At 44.7% G+C, this 24,233-nt stretch overlaps 1 protein-coding gene across 1 annotated transcript in view; it reads right to left on the reverse strand.

The window, feature by feature from the left end:
- Positions 1–515: 515 nt before the first annotated feature.
- ube2m (ubiquitin conjugating enzyme E2 M) overlaps positions 516–24,233 on the reverse strand; it is a 29,371-nt gene continuing 5,653 nt past the window's right edge. Inside the window, exons 2-6 of the mRNA XM_056288194.1 lie at positions 16,695–16,789; positions 4,657–4,695; positions 3,895–3,998; positions 1,882–1,945; positions 516–1,647 (exon numbers count right to left, since the gene is read on the reverse strand). Of these exons, the coding sequence (XP_056144169.1) occupies positions 1,507–1,647; positions 1,882–1,945; positions 3,895–3,998; positions 4,657–4,695; positions 16,695–16,789 (443 nt within the window). The 3' untranslated portion in view covers positions 516–1,506. The remainder of the gene's footprint in view (positions 1,648–1,881; positions 1,946–3,894; positions 3,999–4,656; positions 4,696–16,694; positions 16,790–24,233) is intronic.

Genomic DNA, 24,233 nt, shown 5'->3' on the forward strand with positions numbered 1-24,233 from the left:
GCTAATCCAGCAAAGGTGGAAAAAGATTTTTATTTACATCTTGCAGGACGGGGTCACACTGATTTATGTTGCTGAAAACTAGGTCCACTGTTCTGTGCACAGACCTGCACCTCAAATCCATCAAGATGAAAGTTATAAGGAGCGGTCATGTTTGCAACATCACATTTGTTAATTGTTTGCCTCACAGAAGTCACAGACGAGCATTCATCAATGTAAGGCGCATTTGCTAGAACACATATTAGACATCGCTCGTCACCAACTGGTTGTTGATTTGTGTTACTTGCTGTCTCTAAGATTACTACTTCATTGGGTTGTGTGTGGGGATATGGATGTCAACATAATTGTCATTCAAGTTAATATTTTATTTAACACAATTCAAATTGCAGTCAATGTGAACAGCTGGGGGTTTCAATATACACAATAGCAATATTTTAAGCCCCTCCCCTCTGTTCCTCACCCCAATGCCCCACCCCCCCAATGAAAATCAAACCCCCCCTCCCCCCTCCCCCCAAGAATCCCCAATAACAAAGCACGTTTCCCCTTCCTATGACAGCCCTGTCCGTGTGACATTACTGATCTTGAATGTCTAGATTGATGTTGGTCTGTCAGTGATTCCCTCCTTTTACACTGCTTGTCTATGGCATGTATGTCTACATATGTGTGTGTGTGTGTGTGTGTGTGTGTGTGTGTGTGTGTGTGTGTGTATATGTGTGTGTACCTGGGATTTTAAGTGCATGCAGCAGTGAGACCTTCCAGACTTGCGTCTGTATGTGTGTGTGTGTGTGTGTGTACTATGTGGTGCATCAAGTTTCAATCTCTCCCATTTAGGAGTGCTCGCCGAATGCCCATAATGCACATACAACACTTGGGAGTCTTAAGTAGAGAAGAGAGAGACATGTCTGCCTGTATGTTTGTGTCTGTGTGTGTCTTTCTGTCTGTTTGCCTGCTTGCCTCTCAGCGGGCGGATCAGTTTCCGTGTCCTCTCTTCCAACAAATTAAAATTGATTAAAAAATAAAAATAAAATCTCATGTAGGTTTCATCATCGTTATCAATGTAGTGGCGTTTACCAACTTATCAACTCCCCCCAGGCAAACATTCACCGGCCACCCACACCTAACTCCTCCCTCTACGACCCTCACCCCACATCTTTATCCTCATCACCCGATTTCATCGATCCACTCAAGTCAGGTGTGTTTACGCGTGTTGTCTGCAGGGCCGGCATATCCAATGGCGTGTAAACTGTAGAATGCGTCTTGGAAGATAGGAGGTGGGGTGGGAGGGGTAGGGAGAGAGACAGGGAGAAGGGAAGGGGATTTCTTCTGCTTCTTCTTTAATTTTTTTTTTTTTTAAAAAGAAAAAAGAAAAGCGTCTTCTGGCGTGCTGCTTTCTGATGCTGCCGCCGAACAGGTCAGGCAGGGGGGAGGGAGGGCATGAGGGAGCGGGGCATGAGGCGGTCAGGGTGGGGTGGGGCAGGACTTAGAGGAATAGGAGGAGGAGTTGGGAAGTTATTTAAGACACCTCTCGAAGTAGGTGGCACCCACGTAGCCCCCCCGCAGCGAGCGCTGGACATTCTGCTCAAATAGCCGCCGGTTTGTCTGCAGGACCTCCGCCGCCTCCTTGTTCAACGGGTCCTCCGGATTAGGTTCCTGGAGGAGAGGAGAGGGGGAGGGAACGATGGCAGGTGACAGGAGAGGAGAGAAGGTAACAGGACAAGAGAGGCATAGAAGACAGAAAAGAGGAACAAAGAGGAGAGGAGAGGACAAGGAATGATAAGGAGTAACAAAGGAAATGTTTTCTGGGGCTCTCCCAGTCATGTGTGAGCTAAAGCTAACCAGGTAACACTCTGGATTAACTTGTATACAAATATGATCACTACTCACTAGAAATAGATACTGTAGGCCATAGATGATGGAGTTTATTGTCAGCACAGGCTTCCAGTCCTCTCTGTGAACCAGATAAACCATACCAAACACTCATCAACCAAGAAAACCACAATTCGATTTAGTTAAATCATGAGGCATATTCTTCTAATAGAGTAAGGTTACACTGGCATTTCAAATGTGTTCTCGTGTTCCTTCATTCATTTAAACTAGTTGCCAAACGTGAATGCTGGAGCAACAATACGCAATCTCGCTTTCTAATAATGACAAACCAGTACTGTGAAGCTGACATGGCTGTTATGCATATACGATATGCTATCAGGAAACCTGGTCAAAGGCAACAAGTATCATACTCTGCATCAACAGGGCTGATACAGAGGGATGATTTGCCCACTTGGCGAGAGAGTGTTTGAGACACATTGATAACATTTTATTAGAAGGATTAACACCTTGAGATGAACCATCTCGTTTTCATGAGGGTCCTTAACATAAATATACAGAAAATCCACCCATCCATTATCCAAACCACTTATCCCGCTCTCAGGGATGCTGGGGCCTATCCCTGCAGTCACTGGGTGGAAGGCAGGGAGACACCCTGGAGACACACACACACACACACACACACACACACACACACACACACACACACGTGCACACCCCTAGGGACAATTTAAGTACTGCCAATTCACCTGACCTACATGTCGTTGGGACTGTAGGAGGAAACCGGAGCACCCGGAGGAAACCATCGCAGACGCGGGGAGAACATGCAAACTCCACACAGAGGACAACCCAGGACGACTTCCAAGGTTGGACTACCCCGGGGCTCGAACCCAGGACCTTCTTGCTGTGAGGTGACCATGCTAACCACTGCGCCACCCTTTATACACTATATGTACAAAAGTATTGGGACACCTGGCCATTACACTTACAGGAGCTTTTATGACATCCCATCCCATCCCATCCATGGGCATTAATATGGAGATGGTCCCCCTTTGCAGCTATAACAGCTTCCACTCTTCTGGGAAGGCTTTCCACAAGAATTTGGAGTGTGTCTGTGGGAATTTTTGCCCATTCATCCAGAAGAGCATTTGTGAGGTCAGGCACTGATGTTGGACGAGAAGACCTGGCTCGCAATCTCCACTCTTGTCCATCCCAAAGGTGATCTATGGGGTTGAGATCAGGGCTCTGTGCGGGCAGGTCAAGTTCTTCTACATCAAACTCACCCAACCATGTCTTAATGGACCTTGCTTTGTGCACTGGGGCACAGTCATGCTGGAACAGAAAAGGGCCGTCCCCAAACTCTTCCCACAAAGTTGGATGGAAGCATGTAATTGTCCAAAATGTCTTGGTATGCTGAAGCATTAAGATTCCCCTTCACTGGAACTAAGAGGCCTAGCCCAACCCCTGAAAAACAACCCCATACCATTATCCCTCCTCCACCAAACTTTACAGTTGGCACAATGCAGTCAGGCAGATAACATTCTCCTGGCATCTGCCAAGCCCAGACTGGTCCTTCAGCAATAAGCAATATCTATATTTTATGTCTATTGCCATAAGCATATGGCATGAAACAGGCTTATACTGTCTCATAAAGAATTTACTTGACTCACTAAATTATATATATATATATATATATATATATATCAATACAGATGCAGGAAAAAGTTTTAATACATAGCAGTACAAGCCTGTTTCATGCGTCGCGCACTCATCAGCTGCTAATGCATTAGCAGCTATAATATATATATAAAGTACTAGCAGAGTACCACATATAAAACTTTGTTGAAAGAAATACTAAATGGTAGGGAAAGTGCTCAACAACTAAGGAGCAAAATAATCCAGTAAGTCAAGTAAATTCTTTATGAGACAGTACAAGCCTGTTTCATGCCATAAGCAACCATCAGCTGTCAATAAAGCTATATATATATATATATATATATATATACACACACACACACACTCAAATACACATACAATATATATTCTGATATAAATACCACAATGAGTGTGTACCTTAGGATATTTAGGCAGACATTTCCTTCCAGGTCAATGTTGGGGTGGTAAACCATCGTCTCACACTTTACCTTGGGTGGGTCATGTGGGTATCCCTGTCCTACCTGCAAAATACACACATACACACACAAACACACACACACACACACACACACACGCACATGCACACGCACACACAAGAGTTCTGTCATCAACCAAAAATATTACTATATTGTAACTGTTTTAGTCTTGTGTACCAATTCATAAATTCCGTTGGACCAGATTACAAAGTGAAAAGAAAAAGTGAAAGAGAGAATTAGCTTGAAAGACCAACATAGAAAAACAGTGACTGTTTCCAATCTATTGTGTTCGGATTATGAGGTTTCAAAAAGTTAATCTAGTTTAAAATGCCATAATAATAAAGTGGGGGGACAAATTCTATATGTTGATAAAGAGTTATGGAATAAAGAGCAATGGAAATATGATTTTATAATTTTCTTAATGGAAATAATTCTCCTCAACGAAGAAGACTACTTAATCCTTTAGAGCCTGCCAAAAGAAACACACCCAATTTGGATCTGAACGTTTGTGCCCAAAATCTACCTCATACTTAGATGCAAACGTGACTAGAGATGGGTAAAGATCAAGAGAGAGTGAAAGAAACAGGCAGAAAAGAGTGAAAGGTAAGGAGACAGTAAGACATGCAGTGAGTTCAGATGGAGAGAAGCAGTGAAAGAGGGGAGGCAGCGTCACATATCAAACATTCATCCCGAGAGAGCTCACCTTAAAACTGAAGACAAACTTGCCACCTTTGTAGAAGCCCTGAGAGAAAAATACAGCAGTGTTTTATTCCTCAGTCATGAATGCCTGCAATCAGGCCTCACACTGACATTTCCTCCCATGAAGCAGATGTACTGTGCATGGTTTTACTTGGCTCGTTTACTGAACAAAAACTTCTTTATCATATGTAGTCACTTTTTTTTGAAATTTTCACCCCTTTTTTCTCCCCAATTGTACCCAGCCAATTACCCCACTTTTCCAAGCCATCACGGTTGCTGCTCCACAACCTCTGCCGATCAGATACCCATCGTAGGCGCTTTCAACAGTGGACAGAGGTCATCATGGGTACTCTGACTGGTCTGTGGCTATGCAGCCCCATATACCCAGGGGGCAAAGGGGTTTTACAGTGATGGAATGCTGTAAAAGGTTGTGCACCAGAAACTATATCTAGGACCTTCTAGGATCATAACCTGGGTGGACAACCTGGTCAACTAGCTACTGGAAAGCTACAGGCAGTAAAAATTGCAAATTGTCGCCACAGTTTCCGCACCACCCTTTAATTGAAGGTATTCTGTGTTGTAGGTCAAACCAACCACCATTGTGATTGCCATCTGCTCTCCTCCCAACAAAGGCACCCACCATCAGTTCTTCATGTACCTCTGGGGCTGTTTCTGGCAGTTTCTTCATCTCTGCCAAATACAGAGGCAAAGACTGCTGCCCATATTTGTAGTGGCCTGCTGCAGTGAGGTAGGGTAGCATTCGTGCTGATTCACAGAGATGTCCTACCCAATCACCTTCCCACTGGTAATAGAGAAACCTGTGGAGAATGTCTGACATCTCCAGGAAGACTGACTAGAAAACTGTTGTTGGTTGCTCATTCAGTGATTCCTGGAAAAGCAACCTCTGCTCTTGTAGGACTGATAACTGTGGATGTGTCATCTGGATGATCTCTCACTTCTGAGTGGCAGTGGTGTCTTTCTCAAACATCTTCAAGACATTTTCTACCTGTGACTGCCAGTGTTCTGTTTTCTGTCTGCTGCCGATGCCTCAAATGCTTCCCAGTACAGGTGCCACATGGCCTCACTGAGGATTCTGAGGGCATGTATGGTTTGGTAGTAGTCAGCCTTCTTACCAAACATCTTTTTGGCGGTCCCTTCCTGACACAGACCAGCTGCAACAAGAAGATCCTCTGCACCTGCATCCCTGATGATCTTGCAAACAGCCTTCATGTAGTTGTGAGCTTGGTGAAAGCCCCCCAGCAGCAAGACTACACTGAAGAACTCATCTCTGTGCTTGTCTCTGATGGCAACTGCGAGTTCACATGTAGCCTGATCTCCAGTGATAACGGTATATTTGTCTCCCAGTGCACGCGATGTCTTGGCCAGCCATTTCATCACTTCTTTCGGGACAGTAGGATCAGTTGGAGATGCTGGGATGAGAGGAAGATAGCCAATGATGCTGGTCTGTCTATGTGAGTGGAGGTCTGCACAGAAGACAGAAAAGCCAGACAATCCTGCTTCTGCATCTGGAGCAGCATCCAACAACTGTAAAGTTGTAACCATTCTTGCTAGGTGCCACAGAAGCAACAGGTCTTCAACCGTACCATCTGAGGAAGTCACCAGACTCTCTAGCTTCTCAATGTGCTTAAGTGACCTGGACCTAAGCCTGTCTTAAGCTGAGGTGTGACACATAGGAGCGGGTGGGTCAGCAACATCAGAGAGTCTTTCTTCTGTCAGAAAAGTATAGAGTATTATATGAACTGTTGCACAGATATTAAATCAGAAAGAGAATGATGGAATCTGATCCCGCCAGCTTAATTGGCGCTACTTCACAATAGGGGTTGCATTGTTTGGATCCACCCTGTAGCTTTCCAGTAGCTAGTTGACCAGGTTGTCCACCCAGGTTGTGATCTTTGAAGGTCCTAGATATCATTTCTGGGTACCAACCTTTTACAACATTCCATGTCTGATTTCCAAAAAAGGGGGGTTTGCCCCCTGGGCAATACACAGCAAGCTGCAATGCAGTGTTCTGACACCTGCCTATCATAGCCAGCATTAACTTTTTCAGCAATTTGAGCTGCAGTAGCTCTTCTGCGGGATCAAACCAGACGGACTAGCCTTCGCTCCACACAGGCCTCAATGAGCCTTTGGCACCCATGACCCTGTCACTGGTTGTCCTTCCTTGGACCACTTTTGGTAGGTATTGACCACTGTATACCAAGAACACTTCACAAGACTTGTGAGAGTTGAAGCTGTTCTGTACGGAGGAATGGGCTACAATTCCTCCAAGCCAATGTGCACACAGAATAGAAATCCTACAGAAGTACCAATGAGCTGTTCTACGTCACACAAGACGTAAAGACGCAAGCGCGTCTGCCATTGTTGTTTACCTGGAGCGGCCGGTGATCGCGCGCTGTCAGTAGTTCAATGGCGCCACGACGAAGATTGTCTCGTTTCAATCAATTGATTCAAATGTGTTCATTTATCATAAATGCAAAGCTTCAGAGCGTTAATCCGGCTTAATCGATAATAAAGAGTATTAAATAGCACGCATTATTAGTGGTGAAATAAGCACCGTTTGTCCCGAAACATCAGCACAGAAGCGATCTCAATAGAATCTTACCATTTCTTCTTAGCCCCTTTGTTTACAAATATTATTATGGGCAAACTGTAGAAATATCACTGAAATCGAGAGAATATTTGTACTGTGATGGAATAAAAAGAGGCAAAATTCCCTGCCTGAACGCCATCAGACCTCAGAGTGAGACTTGAACTGAACTGTTGACATTGAACTGAATTGAAAAGAAAGGGACACCCTGTAAAGTGTAAGATTGCATTTATTAAGGTTAAATTGTTAATGTTACTGACTGTATATTGATGTTTTGAGTTGAATGGCGAATTTGAATGGTTTTTCCTGCAAGGTTTAATCTCAAAGGGTCAACTTACCTGAAAAAGGGATTTTAGAGTGTAGATTTACCTGATTCACCTGAAACTAAAAAGAGTTAACTCAAAGGATAAATTAACTGAAAAAAATAGGTCTAGCTTGATGCAGTAGACTGTTATCCTAGGAAAAATAGAGACCGGTCTCATCTTAATTGGAAAATATAAAATAGATAATTGACTAAACTAATCAGAAACCTGAACCTGAACAACCTAATAGGATTTAAGAAGGGATTCAAACCAGGGATTTAAGTATATCTAAATGAATGAATGTGTGACATATAGCTGTGAATAGTTTTCATGTTCAAGTGAATTTACACTATTTTGTCATTAAATTGACAACTTTTTCATTTTGTTACCCCAGTCCCTGGTCTGCTATTTTGTTGCTCAACCACTCCTTAAGAGCCTAGATCTGGTCCAGTGTGAGATAGTGACACAAGTGTTACATAAATTTCAAGAGAATATTTTGTACTGTGATGCGATAAAAAAAAGTAATGAAAAAAATCATGTACCACTTGTGGACTTGGAGAAGGCTTACAACCATGTACCCCGGGGCACTCTGTGGGGGGTACTGCGGGAGTATGGGGTTCCAGGGCAGTTGCTACAAGCCATCCAGTCCTTGTATAACCAAAGTGAGAGCTGTGTCCGCATTTTTGGCACAAAGTCAAACACGTTTTCGGTGGGTGTTGGACTCCGCCAAGGTTGTCCCTTGTCTCCGATTCTGTTTGTGATATTCATGGACAGGATCTCAAGGCGCAGCCAAGGTGAGGAGTGTGTCTATTTTGGGAACCTCAGAATTGCATCTCTGCTCTTTGCAGATGATGTGGTTTTGTTGGCTTCATCAGAACGCAACCTCCGGCGTGCACTGGGGCAGTTTGCAGCTGAGTGTGAAATGGCCGGGATGAGAGTCAGCACCTCCAAGTCTGAAGCCATGGTTCTCTACTGGAAAATGGTGGATTGCTCCCTCCAGGTTGGGGATGAGTTGCTGCCCCAGGTGAAGGAGTTCAAGTATCTTGGGGTCTTGTTCACAAGTTAGGGTAGGATGGAGGGGGAGATTGACTGACAGATTGGTGCAGCATCAGCAGTAATGCGGACGTTGTAGTGTGTTTGTTTGTGTTGAGCGCCAGCAAAGACTGCGTTGTATTGATCAGTGCGTCAAGGAGAGAAATGTGGAAGGATTTTTCAAAAAGGATGGAAATGGCAGTGGTGAATACATATTTCAAGAAGAGGGAGGAACACAGGGTGCCATACAAGAGTGGAGGAAAGTGCACACAGGTGGACTACATAGAAGGCGCGATCTGAAAGGGATTGGAGACTGCAAGGTGGTGACAGGGGAGAACGCAGCGAGGCAGATTCAGATGGTGGTCTGTAGGATGACTTTGGAGACCAAGATGAAGTAGAGAGTGAAGGCAGAGTCAAAGATCAAATGGTGGAAGTTGAAGATGGAAGACTGTTGAATGGAGTTCAGGGAGGAGTTAAGAAAGGTACTGGGTGGTAGTGAAGAGTTGCCGGATGGCTGGGCAAGCACTGCAGAAATAGTGAGGGAGAGAGCTAGGAAGGTACATGGTGTGTCATCAGGACAGAGGAAGGAAGACAAGGAGACTTGGTGGTGGAATGAGGAAGTACAGAAAAGTATGCGGAGGAAGACATGGGCAAAGAAGAAGTGGGGTAGCCAGAGAGATGAAGAAAGTAGACAGGCAAAGAAGTGGGATAGCCAGAGAGATGAAGAAAGTAGACAGGAGTACAAGGACATGCAGCATAAAGTCAAGAGAGAGGTGGCAAAGGCAAAGGAAAAGGCGTATGGTGAGTTGTATGCGAGGTTAGAAACTAAGGAAGGAAAAAAGGACTTGTACCGATTGGCTAGACAGAGGGACCGAGCTGGGAAGTATGTGCAGCAGGTTAGGGTGATCAAGGACAGAGATGGAAATGTGCTGACAAGCGAGGAGAGTGTGCTGAGAAGGTGGAAGGAGTACTTTAAGCGGCTGATGAATGAAGAAAATGAGAGACGGAGAGAACGTTGGATGATGTGGGAACAGTGACTCAGTAAGTGTGGTGGATTAGCAAGGAGGAAGTGAGGGCAACTATGAAGAGGATTAAGAGTGGAATGGCAGGTGGTCCTGATGATATACCTGTGGAGGCATGGAGATGTTTAGGAGAGATGGCAGTGGAGTTTCTAACTAGATTGTTTAACACAATCTTGGAAATTGAGATGATGCCTTAGGAGTGGAGAAGAAGCATACTGATACCGATTTTCAAGAATAAGGGCGATGTGCAGAACTGTACAGAGGTATAAAGTTGATCAGCCACAGCATGACGGTATGGGAAAGAATAATAGAAGTTAGGTTAAGAGGGGAGGTAACGATTTGCGAGCAACAGTATGGTTTCATGCCATGAAAGATCAGTACAGATGCCATGTTTGCTTTGAGAATGTTGATTGAGAAGTATAGAGAAGGTCAGAAGGAGTTACATTGTGTCTTTGTGGATTTAGAGAAAGCATATGACAGGGTGCCAAGAGAGGAGGTGTGGTATTGTATGAGGAAGTCAGGAGTTGCAGAGAAGTATGAGGAGTGGTGCAGGATATGTATGAGGGAAGTGTGACAGTGGTGTGTAGTGCGGTTGGAATGACAGATGGGTTCAGAGTGGAGGTGGGATTACATCTGAGCCCTTTCCTATTTGCAACGGTGATGGACAGGTTGACGGACAAGATCAGGCAGGAGTCTCCGTGGACTATGATGTTTGCGAATGACATTGTGATCTGTAGCAAGAGTAGGGTGCCGGTGGAGGAGAGACTGGAGAGGTGGAGGTATGCACTGGAGAGAAGAGGAATGAAAGTCAGAAGAACCAAGACGAAATACATATGCGTGAATGAGAGGGAGGACAGTGGAAGGGTGAGGATGCAAGGAGTAGAGGTAACTAAGGCATATGATACTTAGGGTCAACTGTCCAAACTAACAGGGAATGCAGAAGAGAGGCAAAGAAGAGAGTGCAGGCAGGGTGGAGTGGGTGGAAAAGAGTGTCAGGAGTGATTTGTGACAGAAGGGTACCTGCAAGAGTTTAAGGGAAGGTTTACAAGATGGTGGTGAGACCAGCTATGGTGTATGGTTTGGAGAGAGTGGCACTGACGAAAAGACAGGAGGCAAAGCTGGAGGAGGCAGAGTTGAAGATGCTAAGCTTTTCATTAGGAGTGATGAAGAAGGACAGGATTAGGAACAAGTATATTAGAGGGACAGCTCAGGTTGGACAGTTTGAAGACAAAGCAAGAGAGGCAAGACTGAGATGGCTTGGACATGTGTGGAGGAGAGATGCTGGGTATATTGGGAGAAGGATGCTGAATATGGAGCTGCCAGGGAAGAGGAAAAGAAGAAGGCCAAAGAGGAGGTTTAATGGATGTGGTGAGAAAGGACATGCAAGTGGCTGGTGTGACAGAGGAAGATGCAGAAGACAGGAAGAAATGGAAATGGGTGATCCACTGTGGCAAACCCTAACAGGAGCAGCCGAAAATAGTTGTAGTAGATACACCGTTTTTTTATACATGCCTACTGCTGTGATGAAGTAGAGAAAGGTCATGCACTGTAACAGTCCAGCATGAAACAGAATAGGGGCAAACCAAACTGCTCTCCAAACGCCTGGACAACATGGAGAGCGTACAGCCGAATTTCCATAATCAATCATTCAGTCAGTACACTCAGTACAGAATTAGTCATAGAAAATTCCTGAGGAGGCTGAGGAGCACCCGTCTATCCCCCAAGATTATCACCAACTTCTACCACTGCACCATAGAGAACATCCTGACCAGCTACGTCTCAGTATGGTACAAAAACTGCACATCAGTAGACCAGGAAGCTCTGCAGTGGGTCATCAAGGTGGTCCAGTGTATCACTGGTACCCAGCTCCCAGCCATAAAAGAAATTTATCACAAACACTGCCTTGAAAGGGGTCTCAGCATTAGCAGAGATCCCACCCACCCCAACCATGGACTATCCTCCCCCCTGCACTCTGGGAGACACTACAGGAGCCTCAGAGCCTGCACTACCAGGCTCAAAAACAGCTTCGTTCCCCAAGCTGTTACCCACCTGAACCTGGCTACCCACTGAATATCTGTCAATCTATTTATACTCATGCTCTTTTTTTTTACTTATCTTTAGCTTTTATCTCCACACATTTGGAAAAGGTGCGTGGAAACAGGGAGTAACTGAATGGCAGACAGTTATACTGATACTGTACTCCCTGGAATGAAAACTGCAGGAATTTCCTGAATTTTGGGATGATGGGGACATGAAAATATGCATCTTTCAGGTCTATGGAAGTGAACCAGTCACCCTGGTGAACATCGTCCAGCATCTATTTGATCGTCAGCATGCGAAACAGTCTGTTTGTTATCGATCTGTTGAACAGAGACAGATCGAGAATGAGCCTCATTCCCCACGTCTTTTTCGGGACCATGAAACGGTGAGAGTAAAAACCTTGATTTTATCACTCTGGGGAACTCTGGAAATTATGTCTTTCATCAGGAGCTCTTGCAGCTCCAATTGGAGAGGGAGGCAATGACCCTGAGATGACAGGGTTGTCTCCAGTATCCCGCTGAACTGTGGCGGGGTTGAGGTGAACTGTAGAGTGTAACCTCTGCTGATTAGCCCTCTCATCCTACCATTCATTGTACATACGCCCCACCACTCAGAGGAGCACTCTGAGAGTAGGCATTGTGCATGAGTCTGTTGCGTTGCAGTTGCCATGTGAGCAAGCCAAGCTAGAGTCCTCGCCGCTGTTGCATGAACCAGAGAGCTCTCCAGTGCAACCTATGGGGGGCTCATATTGAAAGGGCTGGTTGGAACAATCCAGACGCAGTATCATGCACAGGCTCACCGCCAGCAGTCGCTGGGGGGAGGGTTGCTGAGCAGGGGCTGCGGTGTCTTTTGTTGTTCAGGAGGGGAGGCTCATGAACGTGATGCTGTTGGCGCGCTCACACTCACATCCCAAAGGGGATAGGAGAAACCACTGCTTATAGGCAAAAGCTTATGAGCGCTGTCAAAACAAGATGGATAGTTGTACTCATGGGCACATTTCATTTAAAAAAACCCTCTTGATTGAGAAATGGAGATGTGCTGCATGGTAGATGTGAGTCCAGGCAGACTGCTAACTGAAAGGTTAAGGGCTGCTGGTTCACAAGGTGTGAGGGAAGTGTGTTCAACAGCTACTGCCGAATTGGAAGATTCAGGGGCAAACTGATTTAGACAGGATAACAGCTCTTTTTGCGACAATGTTTGTGTTTTATTCAAAAACAACAGAACAATCATCAATTTTTTTTGTGAGGGGGGGATTTTATTGTATGAAGTGCCTTGTGTTAAATTTGTTTGTATGAATAGTGCTATACAAATAAAGTCTGATTGATTGAAATATGTTAACTTTAAAACATATACCCTCCCCACCCACCCACCACACCCATCATTTTCTCTTGCTCTGCTTCCGGGGAGGATCCTGGGGAGTGTTGGTCCAAGCACAGGCCACCCATCTGGACTTTTGAGGAAGTGGCAGCTGCGGTGGAGGCAGGGTAAGAACGGTAACACAGGACGAAGCTACGGTAGCTGCCATGGCTACAGTAGCTGCCATGGGTCATCTCAGCTGCTGGCAGGACACCCGAAGATCATGGCGGTTCCGCCATATAATGGAGGAGTGTAGAGGTTGTGTAGTCGGATGAGCCCAGGCAACATGCTATCTGATGGTCTGCGCTTCCTCCAAAGTGGGATTCATGGTATCCACCATGTTCTGAAACCCCGGTCTGAAAAGTCTGTCCGGACTGGTGGGAGCCTCAGTCAGTTACTTCTTTGACGCCCCTGGGAAGGGGGATCACTGCAGCCATATGCCGCTTTTCCACCAGCGGAACTACCCGAACCTTTTAGGGGGCCGGCAGCTTTGCTTGTGTTTCCACTAGAGGAACTACCCTTGACCGGAACTCTTACTGGGACTTTTATAGGAACGTCTGTAGTCCCTGCTCTGGGGTAGGTACTTCTGAGTGGCCCTGAAAACCTGCTGGGCGGGGCTTGATGCTGATTGGTTGAACGTCGGAAGCAACCAGCCTACAACTTTGGTGTTCAACAAGCGCCATTTTCATAAGCCAGCAACCAACCTGTGTGGTAGCAAGCGCAACAATTTCAATCAAGCTAAATGGAGAAATCAGTCGAAAAATGGACAGTGAATGGACAATGGCTTTGTTGGCTTACTACGCCACCAACGAGGTTCACATGAGCCCGGTGGTTCCTACATCGCTATGCAAACATGACACTCGAGAGGGTTGACTACGGAGTAGTTCCACTTGTAGTTCGCGCCAGCCTGGGAGTTTGTGTAATTCTTCCTATGGAAAATCACCCATAGATTTCAATAGATCATGGTCTGCCACACCAAAATTCTGGCCTACAAGACCACAACGGAAGCGCACAGCATCAAAATGGTGCTGGCAGCCTAACTGAGCTCCGCCGCTTTCTCCAGGGGCAGCTCAGGCATCTGAACAGCCAACTTAGTCAGTGAAATGTCCAACAAGGAGATGTTGTTCGCCACTACTTGGAATGCACACTAGTGAGCCCAATCCGCCAAGCGGGCCATCAGCTGGTCCCGCGAGGAGGGCAGTACCAGCCTCCAACCGATGACCAAGCTGGCCTGTTTCTTAGCCCCAAAAAAGAACATCAGTTTGGGCTCCAAGACAGGAACAGGAGGAAAACCATACTCCGAAAAGTTCTCCACCTGTGATAGGCAAGAAGGTGGAGATGGGGGCCCACAGGTCCCTGGGGTCCGCCACCACCCTTTCCTGATACTTCTTAATGGTTGTAACATGATGCTAGAGGGTCCCGTCTAGTTTCCCGCACTTGAGGGAAAACCCTGCCCATGTCGTTTGGGGGCGCAGTCTCCTGCTCCGGTGGCACGATAAGGCCCTTGTAGGCTCTTGTCTCTTAATAATGCCCAGGAGCTCACGAACAAGGCCTCCTATTGCCGGCAGGGTGGTGGAGGCAGAGAAGGAGACCCCAGAGTCCAGTGGGTGTTCATCCAGCGAACTCCAGCTCATTCACCTGAAGGAGGCAAGTCGGGGGCAAACCACATGGTGATCCATGAGTGGAGAGGGCAGAGCTGTCTGACTCCGGCTCATCCATGGGATCCAGCAGGTCCAAGGCTTTGTCCAAGGAAAAGTTGTCTTACAATGGCCACACATCTTTGACTGCAACAGCGAAGGCACCCTCCCTCCGCCGTTTCTGTGTTCGAAGAAGACGTGTGCAGTAAGGGAATCTGGCTTGCAGGGTGAGTGCCAGGCTGGAATGCACTGGACCCAGGTAGCCCTCACAGCAGCCGTGCAGGTCGAAACCCATAATGTATTGTTTTACAAGCAGGATACAGTTGGATACCGCCGTCAAATTCTTAATTGAAGACATCTTTTTTCTTGTAAAGTATTCTCCAATGCTTGTAACAGTAGCTGAAGAAAAATGGGAGCTGATCATATGGCCTCGATTCAATATATAGTTGAGTGCTGGCCATAAGTGGGGCCCACAATTAAGTGGGCGTGGACTTCATTTTTTTCAGTGCTGTGCAAGGACGCAAGGGATAAACCTGCTAGTAGTAGCCTAAGAGGGTGAAGCCTATATGAAATAGAACATATCCCTGTGGTTTGGCGGTTTACCGCCGATACCCCCCCCCCAAAAAAAATGTATAGCCATTACCACATAAGAGAAGTGTGTTCACTATAAGCACCTGCAATTAAAATCTAACTCCAACTGTATTCTTCTGTCTTTTATGTCTGTGTATTGTGTGTGCACATATTCAACTGAACTGTAGATATCACTAATAGTCAAGCCTAGAAATAACTAATAATAATCGGACACACACAAAAGAAATTCCCATATGTTAAATGGACTGTCCCTCCCCGTCACTCGTGAAGCTGAAGTGACGAGCAACTGAAAAGTTCTTTCTCCAGAAGTCCTTGAACATAGGATGGAAGACAGTCAGTGACAATAACTAAACAATGATTATTGTGTTTATATTTATAATCGTGTTTATATTCATATCACACACCATATGCACTCCGGTAACTTTCACCAGCAAACAAAATGCAACACAATAAATAAATAAATAAATAAATAAGTAAGTAAGTAAGTAAGTAAGTAAGTTAGTAAGTAGGTATGAAAATTTGCAGTGATGAGCTCAACCCCGCGGTAGGCATCACATGACCGGGGTACTGCAGTCATGCGGTTATCGTCACAACCCTAAGTAGAACTGACTGAATTGACAGCTGTGTCATTTTCTTTAATACAATAAATGTAACAGTGCCCCCAAGAGATGAAGAATGTATCCTCACCTATTTTCTCACATAGGAAACCCCAAGTAATAAGTTAAGTATTTCCCCAAAGTTAGCCACTGTTTACCCCGGAGCCTGGTAAAGACAATGGCTCTCATGTGACTGGGGCTGGAGACTAGAAGGGAAAATAACATTGTCTTTGAGAACATTGTCTTTCAGAATCCATCACCTGCAGGCGTATCTACACTTATATCCAAATTTACACAGCTAACTCCAATTGGGTAGTTATTTTCTGGTAATACTTAGCTCTTTGTGCAAAAAAACCATCGCTATACAACCAGCCAGTTAGCTAGGTAGTTAAACATCTATGTGTTGTCATTCCATGCTTTTCGACCTGACACACCAACAATCTTGATTGAAATACATAACAAAGCATCAGGAAGATGGAGACCATGGTGATCAATTTTTACTCCAATTGGAAAGTAGGTTGAGTAGGAACCGATGTTTTGTATCTGTTTCTCATGAGACTCACAGAAAGCACTCTAATGACTGGTTCAATTGAAGTGTTGCACTTACACATCATAGCACATTTGCATAAAGTTGAACATTTCTCTAACTTCCCTTTTACAATTCCTGAGGGTGCAAACTTAGTTGCAGTACAGTTATATATGATAAAACAGTGCAGTCTGAGGGAAAAAAAGTGAAAACTTCATTAAGCAGGAATGTAACTCCTTTATTTGTGTTGCCGCGCGTGCGCACACACACACACACACACACACACACACACACACACACACACACACACACACACACACACACACACACACCTCGTCTGGTGAGATGATGAGTCTGAAGTTGAGCAGGTCATCATCGTCAGGGAAGTTAATCTCACACGTCTTTGGCAGGTTCAACTCATTGATGTCTAAGAGACAGACAAAGACAGAAATGATAGGGAGACAAGAAGAAGAAGAAAGGGAGAGAGACAGAAGATGAGGGACAGAAGTGAAAGAGACAACAGAATTAGGAGCGAGACAAACAGAACCAAAGAGAGAAATGGAGACAACAGAAAAGAGGACACAAGTAAAAAGGAGCGAGAGAGACAGAGAGAGAGAGAGAGAGAGAGAGAGAGAGAGAGAGAGAGAGAGAGAGAGACACACACACAAATGTTAAGGTGAATGAGGAGCATAGCAAAAAATGGTCCAGAGGTCAGCTCCCTTTCCATTGGGCATACATACAATCCTACAGCTAGGGAACTGTGCGCCGTACAGGTAACAAAGTGTGTGCCGTACAAAGTCTTTCACTCAAGTTCATGAAACCCGCATACCTTGAAGAACCCGGTACAAACATATTCTGACTCTTTCATAACTCATTTCTGGAAGTTCTTCTAATAAGACTACCTCAAGTCTTTACCGATTTTCTTCAGAGCTAAAAGAACTTCCCCACCCATGGACCCCTTACAGCAGCACACTCCACCAATATTTTTTTTACCTAGGATGTCAAGGGAAAATACATGAAAGACTCTTGAATACTACTGTGCATAATCATCCAATAACAGAAGGCCCAACGCTGCTGTATGTACTTATATTTAAACCAGATTCATGAGCAGCGAAGCTACTACTCGTTTAAGATGCCCCTCCCCCACTTCTTCTCCCCAATTGTATCTGGCCAATTACCCCACTCTTCCGAGCCATCCCAGTCACTGCTCCACCCCCTCTGCCGATCCGGGGGAGGGCTGCAGACTACCACATGCTTCCTCCAATACATGTGGAGTCACCAGCCGCTTCTTTTCACCTGACAGTGAGGATGTAGCGCATGGGAGGATCACACTATTCCCCCCAGTTCACCCTCTGCCCTGGACAGGCGCCTCAACCGACCAGAGGAGGTGCTAGTCCAGCGATCAGGACACATACCCACATCCGGCTTCCCAACTGCAGACACGGCCAATTACATCTGTAGGGACGCCGACCAAGCTGGAGGTAACACCGGGATTTGAACCGACGATCCCCGTGTTGGTAGGGAACGGAATAGACCACTATGCTACCCAGACGCCCTCGTTTAAGATGTTTTAATGATTGTTTAGTACTCATGTACGAAATCACTTTGATTTCTGAACAAAAAAAAAAAAATCTTAGAAGATGAATCTTTGGTCGGTTCCTACAGCTGAACAATGATTGACTAGATTAAAGCTCTGATGCCGACAAAGGTGGAAAGAGTAGCCCACAGCAAAATGCCAGTCAAGTCAATGGAGTTATTTTGCATAAATTACCTGCTGGCTGCAAGTAAACGGCCTTACCGCATTGAAAGTACAAGAGCTAACGTAAAAATTCGCTGGTACAAAATACTTAAATTGTATCTTAACATTTTTTTACTTTTGTTTTATGAATTGTTGGTTCCACTGCAAAAAAAAAATTGTACTTTCCACACACACACACACACAATACACTTCTTTGAACTGAGTACTAAGAACATTTTTGTTTGCAAAACAGCTCACTCCTTTAAAACATGCTGAACACATTGGTTATTTTATGTCAGTAGCTAGTCTGTGGTCAAAATGTCATACATTTTTGGATGTGTTCAACATTTCATTGGACAGCTCAGGTAAGAACTTAATAAATCATCATGATTACTCATTTTTAATTTTACTTTTTTAATTTAATTTTATAAATACATAAATAAAAATGAATACAAATCAAATGAATAAATAAAATAAATTAAATTAGTCATTCATTTATTCATCTTCAGCCGCTTCTCCGGGGCCGGGTCGCGGTGGCAGCAAGCTAAGTAGGGCACTCCAGACATCCCTCTCCCCAGCAACGCCCTCCAGCTCCTCCTGGGGGATCCCAAGGCGTTCCCAGGCCAGACTGGACATGTAGTCCCTCAAGCGAGTTCTGGGTCTACACTGGGGTCTCCTCCCAGTTGGCCGTGCCTGGTAAACCTCCAAAGGAAGGTGCCCAGGAGGCATCCTAATCAGACGCCCGAACCACCTCAACTGGCTCCTTTTGATGTGAAGGAGCAGTGGCTCTACTCTGAGCTCTCTCCGGATGTCTGAGCTCCTCACCCTATGTCTAAGGCTGAGCCCAGATACCCTACAGAGCAAACTCATTTCAGCCACTTGTATCTGCAATCTCACTCTTTTGGTCACTACCCAAAGCTCATGACCATAGGTGAGGGTTGGAACGAAGACTGACTGGTAAATTGAGAGCATTACTACTGATGCTGCACTAGTCCACCTGTCAATCTCCCACTCCATCCTACCCTCTCATCAACAAGACCCGAGATACTTGGACTCCTTCACTTGAGGCAACAACTCATTCTCAACCCGAAGGGAGCAATCCACCATTTTCCAGTAGAGAACCATGGTCTCAGACTTGGAGGTGCTGACTCTCCTCCCGGCCATTTCACACTCAGCTGCAAACCGCCCCAGTGCACGCTGGAGGTCGCGTTCTGATGAAGCCAACAAAACCACATCATCTGCAAAGAGCAGAGATGCAATTCTGAGGTTCCCAAAATGGACACACTCCTCACCTTGTTTGCACCTTGAGATCCTGTCCATGAATATCACAAACAGAATCAGAGACAAGGAACAACCTTGGCGGAGTCTGATACCCACCGAAAATGTGTTTGACTTTGTGCCAAGAATGCGGACACGGCTCTCACTTTGGTTATACAAGGACCAGATGGCTTGTAGCAACTGCCCCGGCACCCCATACTCCCGCAGTACCCCCCACAGAGTGCCCCGGGGTACACGGTCGTAAGCCTTCTCCAAGTCCACAAACACATGTAGACTGGCTAGTCAAATGCCTATGCCCCCCTCAGCACTTCCGCAAGGGTAAAAAGTTGGTCCGTTGTTCCACAGCCAGGACGGAATCCATATTGTTCCTCCTGGATCCGAGGATTGACACTAGGTCGGAGCCTCCTTTCCAGCACCCAAGAGTAGACTTTCCCAAGGAGGCTGAGCAATGTGATGCCCCATAATTGGCGCACACCCTCCGGTCCCACTTTTTTTAAAAAATTAAATTAAATTAAACATCCCTGTGACCCTGACAGCAGGATAAGCGGTTTGGATAATGGATAGTTGGATTAAACATTTATTTAAAACTTTTAAATTTTATGAATTAAAATTTAAAATGTTTTAACATTTAAAACATTAATTAAACATTTAATAAATAAAAATTTTATCTTTAAATGTTTTTCATTTTCATTTGATTATAAAATCAAAGTATGTTTCAGATAGCCCTAAGATGGTCCTTTCTCTGACTGTACTGTAGGCAAGATATAGCAGACCACTTAGCACCTGTCATCTTTATCTTTGGTGAATGGACCAAATGCAAGCTGCTGGACCAGTGCCACGCAGTGCTTTCAGTCCAATTAATTGAAGAATTTACACTTTGTATAGCTCAGGATGCAAAAGTTAATTTGAGGTGTCTCTCAGCACTTTAATTTCTGAAATTGTGGATCCCATTTACACTTGGTATTATCCTGCAACCTGGATGTATTATCTGGATGATGAACAACCCAATGTTACCCTTTGAATTTTTAGATGTTCTTGCTATCTCAGTTGTGCCTGCTTTGTCATCACAAAGTAGTCGGTCCGCGGTGGTGTAGCAGTCTAAGCATAGGCTTTGTGTCCATGCAGTTGCTCATTGGGGACCGGGGTTCGCGCATCGGTCTCGTCAGATCCAACTATGGCCGGACTCGATGAAGCAGCAATAATTGGCAACGCTGTCTTCAGGAGGAGGGCGGAGTCAGCTTGGGTTCATCACATGAATGCGTCTGTGTGTGTGTCGGAAAATGCAGCGATTCGGCCTGGATTCGCCTTGTCACGGAAGTGGCGAGGCGTCTCCTTCGAGACTGCCGGCCGGAGAGATGCAGTTGGCGAACGCATGCAGTACGAGGGTAGGTGTTTGAACTAAAATAGGGATCGATTGGCCACTAAATTGGAAGAAAAAGGGAAAAATCAGAAATAAATTTTAGAAAAAATGTACAAAGTGAACAAGTGGATGAGCAAGTGGGTCTTTTGTCATCGAAAATGGTCTAATAAAATATGTATCATCACACATTTTCAGTGAAGGGGTCATTTTAGCAACTCTGCGGCATCTGAAGCACGTTTTACTGCAATCATTTTTGCAGCTGTTATTGATGTAAATACACTGACTCGTTTACTGTGACTGGAGTGGGATATACCAAAGTTGGAAAAGTCTGAGTCAATGGCAACCTTCAGAATGAGCTGCGATAAGTTTAACTATTGGTGGGGCGTTAAGGTGGCATGGCGGTCTATTCTGTTGCCTACCAACATGAGGATCGCCAGTTCGAATCCCCATGTTACCTCCGGCTTGGTCAGGTACCCCTACAGACACAATCAGCCGTGTCTGTGGGTGGGAAGCCAGATGTGGGTGTGTCCTGGTCACTGCACTAGCTCCTCCTCTGGTTGGTTGGGGCGCCTGCTCCGCGGGGAGGGAGAACTGGGGGGGAATAGCATGATCCTGCCATGCGCTATGTCCGCCTGGCGAAACTCCTCACTGTCAGGTGACTCCAAATGTATCGGAGGAAGCATGTGGTAGTCTGCAGCCCTCCCCGGATCGGCAGAGGGGGTGGAGCAGTGACCGGGATGCCTCGGAAGAGTGGGGTAATTGACTGGATACAATTGGGGAGAAAAAAGGGGGAAAAAAATCCCCCCCAAAAACTTTTTTTTCCCACAGCAGTCAACCTTCCAGAGAGGTTATACGACCAACATTGCCAGAAGGAAAGATCAAATGTATAGACCACAAGTCACTGCAATTCCAGTGTTTACATACATCATTCATGCTTCAAAGATTTCTAATAAATTGCAAAAGACAGCAGTTAGAAAAGGACTGTTCAAACACCAGCATGGCAGAGAAAGGATGCAGGTGTACTGTCCATTAACAAGTGTTGCTTGTTGATGCACAGTGAAGAGGGGGAACCAGATAGAAAAGTATATGCAATATTATTCGTTGTGCTAAGGGCATCTGAAAATCTACAGTATTATAACTCCTTATTGTTTAATAATCTATTTGGCAACAAATCAAATTAATTGTTATTGGCTTTATATAGTTTAAAAATTAAATGGGCAATACTATGCACATTTAGCATGCTTTCTGTGGGCAATTTTCTTTGTGATCTTCTACTTTTCTTGTTAAACAGCAACATCATTATAAAGTGACATTGATTCCATGCTGACGCATAGCAAGTGATGTTCGATTTCTCCAGGACATGCCAGAAAGTACTTAGAAATTCTCCTTGGAACTTGTTGAACTTTCTGAGATGTTCAAGTGAGGTCAAGGAAAAGTGACCATGAAAGGAGAAAGGATTGCATTCCTTTATGTATTTGGATTCACCCTACCATGGGAGGTAGTCTGGCAGATCTGATCATGCTCCAGTCACAATGCGTACTGCGTGTATTTAAACCTTACGTTAATATGCATTTTATTCTTATCCAGACAGCTGATCCAGGTACAGCTTACATTAACATACCAAGTGTAAATTGGGTAATACAGTGATTTTTCATTTTTCTTTTTGCATCCTTTTTGGCTGCATGTCTCAATGTAACAGTAGCATCTAATTAGCTGTTCATAATTCACCATACATATATATATATACACACACACACACACACACACACACACACACACACACACACACACACACACACACACACACACACACACACACACACACACACACATACTATATATATATAGCGTTTTTTTTCCGAAACAATCAATGGTGTTGTTATAAGTGCTCAACTAATGAGGAGCGGAATATCAATACTGACACAGGAAAAAAAGTTTAATACATTGCAGTACCGGCCTTTTTCCTGCGTCGAACACTCATCAGCTGCTAATGCAGTGCAACAAAGAATCATACAGTTTACGTTGCCCAGCATCACACCCCTAATTTCGGTTGGACAGCAACCAATCAGATGAAGAAACATTTAAACTATAACAACCAATGGGATAGGTATTTATGATGCACATCTTAAATACCTACCCCATTGGTTGTTATACCTATCCCATTGGTTGACAGACCAACGTATGTCTCTATTTTGCCGTTGTCATTTCTCATCACCGTAGCTTGGTAGATAACACCCTTCATCTAGCATTTTCTTTCAAGGGGGCATGAGTCATTCACACGGCAGTTGCAGCTGGGGGAGTCCGGCTGTGATGAAAGTGTCATTGATATGTTCACGATTCTTGTGTTGTGGGATGATATTATTTGTTGAATGTTAGGCATGCAGCTGTAACTAATTTTGATGGTGTTCCTATTGAATATCTTCCTCAGTTGATGGTCCGGGGTGAAGCACTTATCCAAAAGTTCAAAAAGTTGCTTGGCCACAGTACAACTGCAACTGCCGTGACTCATGCCCCCTCAAAAGAAAATGCCAGACGAAGGGAGTTATCTACCAAGCTACGGTGACGAGAAATGACAACGGCAAAATAGAGAAATATGTCGGTCCAACAGTAGGAACATTCAAAAAGAGGTTTATTGCACACGTGTAGCTTTAGAAACAACCGTTTAAAGAATGTAACATCTTTAAGCCGTTACATTTGGTCATTGGCGGACAGAAACATTAATTATTCAACCACCTGGAAAATCCTCTCAAAGAACAAAGCATATTCAACCAGTAGTAAAATGTGCAATCTATGTCTAACTGAAAAATATTTTATCATTTGCAAACCAGAAATGTCCACAATGAATAACAGGAATGAACTGGCCACCAGTTGCAGACATAGACATATGCACCTATTTTGTAATTATAAATAAATTATGCCAATAGACAAATACCCCCCCCCATCCGCATTGGACCGTTAGCGGTCACGTGTTTTTTGAATTTAGAATGTCGCACCTCCGTCAGCGATCACGTGTTTTTGAAAATTTTGTATGTTACACCTCTCACTTCCCCACTGGACATTGTGCAAGTGATGTGCATTGTGCATGACAAGGCAGTAAATGGTATGTCCTTTCCTTGAGTAGTTTATTGACAGCTGATGATTGCTTATGGCATGAAACAGGCTTGTACTGTCTCATAAATAATTTACTTGACTCACTGGATTTTATACATATATATATATATATATATATATATATATATATATATATATATATATATATATATATATATAGATCGATGTAGGAAAAAAAACTTTGATACATTGCAGTACAAGCCTGTTTCGTGCATCGCACACTCATCAGCTGTCAAGGTAGCTAAACAACAAAGAAAAAACACAGCCAATAAATACTAAGTTGCCCCACGCCACGCCCCTAGTTACGGTGCACAGCAACCAATGGGAGGATAGAAAACATTTGAAAAATAACATCAGAAACATTATAACCAATGTGGGAAGGAC

This window comes from Lampris incognitus, chromosome 10 (genome assembly GCF_029633865.1).
Source record: "Lampris incognitus isolate fLamInc1 chromosome 10, fLamInc1.hap2, whole genome shotgun sequence".
Classification (NCBI taxonomy): Eukaryota; Metazoa; Chordata; class Actinopteri; order Lampriformes; family Lampridae; genus Lampris; species Lampris incognitus.